This window comes from Bison bison, unplaced genomic scaffold, assembly GCF_000754665.1.
Source record: "Bison bison bison isolate TAMUID 2011002044 unplaced genomic scaffold, Bison_UMD1.0 scf7180017858667, whole genome shotgun sequence".
In the NCBI taxonomy this organism is placed as follows: domain Eukaryota; kingdom Metazoa; phylum Chordata; class Mammalia; order Artiodactyla; family Bovidae; genus Bison; species Bison bison.
In genome coordinates this window covers 18,806-24,312 of record NW_011489239.1, presented here as the reverse complement: position 1 = coordinate 24,312, position 5,507 = coordinate 18,806, and the positions used below count along the sequence as shown (strand labels likewise).

General features: G+C 54.8%; 1 protein-coding gene across 1 annotated transcript in view; it reads left to right on the top strand.

The window, feature by feature from the left end:
• The first annotated feature begins 4,549 nt into the window (after window positions 1-4,549).
• The window catches only part of ACR (acrosin), a 7,487-nt gene continuing 6,529 nt past the window's right edge, over window positions 4,550-5,507 (top strand). The window contains exon 1 of the mRNA XM_010828562.1: window positions 4,550-4,626. Coding sequence (XP_010826864.1) covers window positions 4,559-4,626 — 68 coding nt within the window. The 5' untranslated portion in view covers window positions 4,550-4,558. The remainder of the gene's footprint in view (window positions 4,627-5,507) is intronic.

Sequence of the window (5,507 nt, the reverse complement as noted above, 5' to 3'; positions counted from 1 at the left end):
GTAGCTCCCAGGAAGGGCAGGGGCACCTCAAAGAGTGAAGGGGGTGGTATAGTGGGGCGAGTGGACAGAAGAGACCCACAGGGAGCTGTGGGAGGTGGAGGCTGCGTGGCTGAGGTCTGACAGAGGGCCAGAAACCGTGGAGGCGGGCCATCAGACCGGCTGGGCACCTGGTGGGGTTCTAGGAGGGCAGTGCGTGCAGAGCCATGCCACACTGGGTCAAGGTGGAGTGTGAACATCACACATGGCAACTGTAGACCTCGACTCAGGATGGGGCCTGGGTGATGCCTCCAGGGAAGCGAGAAGATGCCGGGAAGGATAAGAACGTGGATGGAGTGACGCCTTGTGTGCAGAGGGGAGTGGGCTCAGGTGTCTTTACCCAGGGCTGGCAGGAAGGCAGAGCAGCTCTGAGAAGCAGGTGGATGTCTGGAAGGCCTGCTCGGGAAGGCAAAGGCCCTTGTGAGGCTGAGATGGTGACCACTGGCAGTGGGTCCTTGAGAGAGGCTTGCAATCTGTCTAGAAAACCCCACAATTTCTAATTTTCATATTTTCACATTTTTGGCTTCATTTTCAAGTTGGAAACTGTGGTCGTCCACAGAAGTGGCCTAGAAGGAAGTGGGGACCTGGGAGGGTCTGAATGTGGAGGCACAGGGGGGGGTCTCTGAATTCCCTGAGCCCAAGCACTGTGGCAGCTGCGGGTCAGCCTCCTCTGAGCCGCATGTGGGACCCTGCGTCTGGCTGGAACTGGGCTCGGACCTGGGGGCCAGTCCAGCAGGCATGGCAGTGGGATCATGGCGTGGAAATGGCATTACCATACTGACCCTGGGTCCTGGGGAGAAGACAGATATCCCACGGGTCAGAAGACACCTCAGTGCCTCAGAAAATGAGTCAGAAACTTCAAGACCGGGACTTGGCGAGAGAAGCCTTGATCAGAGGAGCAGGTGGTGGGATGGCAGAGGGTCGTGGTGCTGAGTGAGCTGCAGCCTCCCAGCACCTCTGGGCAGACACTTTCTCACTCAGGATGGTGGACTCCCTGCCTCCTCCTGCCCCCTCACGACCTCAGAATGTCCCAGCTTTATCCCCTCAGGGGCCCTAAGCGTCTCACCAGCACGCTGTCTGCAGCCTGGAGCAGAGAGCACTTTGTGGGTGGCCCTCACCGCTGACCACCCTACAGGTCCTGTGGGCAGCTCTGGGCACTGAGGCTGAACAGATGAGGAAGGTCCTGCTCTTCCTCAGGGAGAAAGAGGGAGTATCATATGCTGGAGAATAACCGGGTGGGTGGGAGTTAGCAGGCTGGGAGAAGTGAGGCAGGATCTGCGGGAGCTGGCTGGGGCTGGGCTGGGGGTGGGCACAGGACGGCCCAGGTTGGGGCGTGCAGAGGGAGCCAGGGCGGGAAGGAGGCTGGGGAAGCGAGGGGCTCGCGGGGCTGGGGAGGGTGGGCCTCGAGAACGGGGAGAAGGAGCCTCAGGAGGGGGGACCCCTTGTCCTGACCCCGCCCCGTACTGGGAGCTCCACCTTGGCCTGAGTCAAGCCACCAGGAGCCATTGAGACCCCATCCTGTGTTCCCAGAAGCCTAACTGTTGTGTACCTTCCCGTCTCTCCCTTGCTCTTCAGAACAGTGTGAAGGAGGCAAACGGAGTCCCTCTTCCGTTAGATTTAATGACACAGCTGAAGCTGCAGGTCTGTATGTGAGACACTCAGCATACGACTGTGTCTGGGAGCAGGGACTAGAGCCTGTTTAAGAGTCAGAAGGGGCTGCTGCTCTGCAGAGTCACACAAGAGTTTTCTTCTAAAATCTAGACACTGGGTCTTCAAACTTTTTTATTGCATAACCCCTAAATGTTTTGAAAATCTGGGTACCCCTTTCCATTTTGAAACTTTTATTTTACATTTTCATCTTATATTTTAAAAAGCTTGCAAACAAGCTTGCAAACATTATGATTTTTGTACATATTATGTACATACAGAAAATTGTACATATTAACATTTAAAATAAATGGTTACATCATTCTGTTACAGGATTCACGTGAATCTAAATACCATTTCAATTTTATGCCCATCAAAATCCTGTAAAAACACCTGGATAATCTTTAACAGTCAAAACTGTAACATCACTTATCGAATTCCTGCTGCCATTTCTTGAACTATATTTTCAGTCTTTTTTGATTACTTTATTAGGCACAATCTGTTACTGAGTTAAAATAAGCAAGTTCTCAGGTAGGTGAAATAGAACCTTGCAGATCTTCAGATAGAGGAGGTGAGGCCACCTGCGATGAGAGAGAGACAGAAAGACACCTTGGAAACTTACGTATGGGGCAAGAGTCCTCCTGAAACTCAAGTAGCAGAAGCAAGACCTGTGACACTCAGGCATGGGGAGTTAGAGACCCCTAACAGACACGGTACCTAAGAGCCCTGAAACCGATGGAGGGGAGACAAATGCCCCTCACGCTCAGGGTGAGGAGAAGGAGACCTCGACATGCAGCAGCAGGGATTAAAACCTTTTGCCACTCAAACAGCTGATCCTCTTGAGATCCGATTGCATTTTTATCAGGAAAATAAAACCTCTTGCCTGACAGGAAGGGAACTAATGAATACTGAACTCAAGTAAGGAAATTAAATCATCCTGCTTCTCACCAGGGGGATAAGTCCTTGTCACTTCCTAGTAAATAAAGATGAAAGGTGTGTTCTGGCTTTGTAATAAGAGAGACAAGACCTTCTGACCTGCAGGGAGAGTAGATTTAGGACAGTCATGTAGAGAAAATGGTAACTTCCTGACAACGAAGTGCATGAGAGGATGTCTCTGGACTCTGGAGAGGAAATGAGATGTCCTGACGATTAGACAGGAGAGACGGAGATGCCTGATGCCCAGGGATGAGGAGGCTCACAGAGGGAAGATGAGACGTGCGTGTGCTACAGCGGGAGAGAGGAGACCCCTTGGTCACTCAGAGAGAAGAGGCAGGGCCTCCAGATACAGAGCAGAAGAGATGAGGCATGTCAGGTGGAGACAGGACCCCCCGACACTCAGGGCCTGTAAGACCTGCTTGTGCTCAGATGGGAGATACAAGATTTCATGGCCCTCAGATAGTGGAGATGAGACCTCAAGACACTCAGGAAGGGTAGGAAAGACTTCAGACAGGCGGTTGAGATGGAAGATTCGGACACTTACGTAGGAGAGGAGACCTCGTGGTGCTCAGGTAGAGAATATGAAAGCTCAGGATTCCGACAGGGAGACCAGGACCTCCTCCAGCAGGAGCCGGGAGACTGCCTGGCGGTCAAGTGGGGACACGGGAACCCCAGCATTTCTGTGTGTCGGTTGAAGCTGCAGAGCACTCACAGCGGTGAGACGCAACCTCCTGACACTCCGAGGCTGTGAGACCTTTTGGTTCTCAGGTAGAGAAGATGGGACAAAGTCACGCTCCTGTCTGAGGTCTTAGGTCCTGAGCTGGAAGAAAGGAGAGATCCTCACAGTCAGGGGGAGGAGATGATAGCTTCCATCAGCAAGTAAGATATGTGCGACCTACTGGATGTTCAGTTGAGGAGGATGTGATGTGAAAGTTACATGAGATGAGAAATTCAGTCAGTTCAGTCGTCCAGTCCTGTCTGACTCTTTGCGACCCCGTGGACTGCAGCACAGCAGGCCTCCTTGTCCATCACCAACTCCCAGAGCTTGCTCAAACTCATGTCCCTCAGGTTGGTGATGCCATCCACCCACCTCGCAACTAGAACATTCAGTTAGAGAAGATGCTCAGGTAGAAGAAGTGAGGTCATCTGACTATCTGAAACGCTTTGTACCTGGAAAGAGGACAGGAGGTGTCCTGACACTTGGGTAGGAGAGGTAGGTGGTGCCTCGTGACTGTCACGTAGGTGAGGAGTGACTCCTTGACGTTCAGATAGGCCAGCTGAGACCTTGTGCCCAGGTACAGGCGCTGAGACTGCTCCTCCAGCAGGTAGAGATGTGACCTCATCACGCTCTTGCAGGGAAGGTAGAACTTTAACATCCAGGTAGGTGAGTTGAGCATTTTTCTGTTCTGGGATATGAGATGCTGTCTCCTGACAAGCAGAAGAAGCATTATTTCATGACATTCAGGTCACTGTGCTGAGAATTCCTGACACTCAGGTACAGAAGACAATTTTATGCTTCGCGTAGTTCCCAGAAAGGAGACCTGGAGAGATCCAGGTAGAAGATATGAGACTTTGTGGACAGAAAAGTGGGCTTCATAGTTCTAAGCTAGGGAAAGTCAAAATGGTCTTCAGAAAATGTCCTGAGGGCACAGCCTTGGCAGAGGGAAAGAGTTTGCTGCCTACGGGGTTAAGGCCTGTCAGTCTGTAGAGCCTGACTCCCTTGAGCTGCTGACGTGCTGGAGGTCTCACAGGGGGCTGACCGTGGTTACAGTTTGCATGAGGCTGTGCAAGACGTCGGGAAGTCGCTCCAGCATGAACCGCCAGGCCTGGTTTCTGGAGGGTGGGGGTGGGACGTCACCCTGCTGATTGGTCGGAAGGCCATGAAGCTTTGTGAGGTCACTGGGCTTCCAGGCCTGGCTGGGGCAGGACTTTGGCAGAGATGCTGCCAACTGCCGTTCTGCTGGTCTTGGCAGTATCTGTGGTCGCCAGAGATAACACCACGTGTGAGTAAGTGTCAGACAACTTGGGTGGGGGGAGGGTGTCTTCTGAGTAACGGACCCGGTCCAGACTCCCTCTGTCTGCGGCTCTGCAGAAAGCCAAGCTGGGGCCTTAGCATTCCCCCGGGTCTCACAGCGCTTTTGCCCCACATCACCAATTCGGACCTTCCCTGCTCCCACCATCCTCAGCCCGGAGCCCCCAGGGCCCTGGCATCTAGAGCGTTCTCCTGAGAGGAACTCTGGGGCTTCCGCAAAGCACAGGCCGGTTTCCACGGCGCCCCTGTCCCCGCCAGTCACTGGCTTCACTGCCTCTTGAACACTGAGTCCTGCAGACCCAGGGAAGCACCTCCCCCCAGCCCTGCGCTGACCCCAGAGATCCCAGGGCGTCCTCATGCAGCACCTCGGGGACCCCCCACTCCATGTGTAGACTCCCAAGCCCCCAGGGTATCCTGAAATCCCAGAAACTCCCTCCTTCTCACCGGTGACACAGAGCCCTGAACGTTCACCTCCGCCCCGCCCCGCACGCCTCCCCCGGGTCACTTCCACCTGCGCAGCTGTCCTCCTGCTGCCGCCCAGCCCAGCCCTGCAGCTCCGAGCCCCTCTGGCTCCTTCCTGAGCCTCCACCGGGGTCGCCCGCTTCACACCCACGCTAGCTCCCTCCCCCCCGCCATCTCCCGCACTGCTAGGGCCCTTGGTCTGTCCCAGCTGCCTGTGGCCACTCTGAACCCACCTTGTGACCTCAAGACCGGAGAAAACTCCCCCCCACCGAACATTTCCCGGAGCCCCTGGCCGCCTGTCCCGGCACGGCCCCCAGCACCGCTGCTCAGCTGTGCCCCCTGGACCCCCACCCTGGGGCTACCCCAGCTGGCCCGGGACCCCATGGCTGCTCCC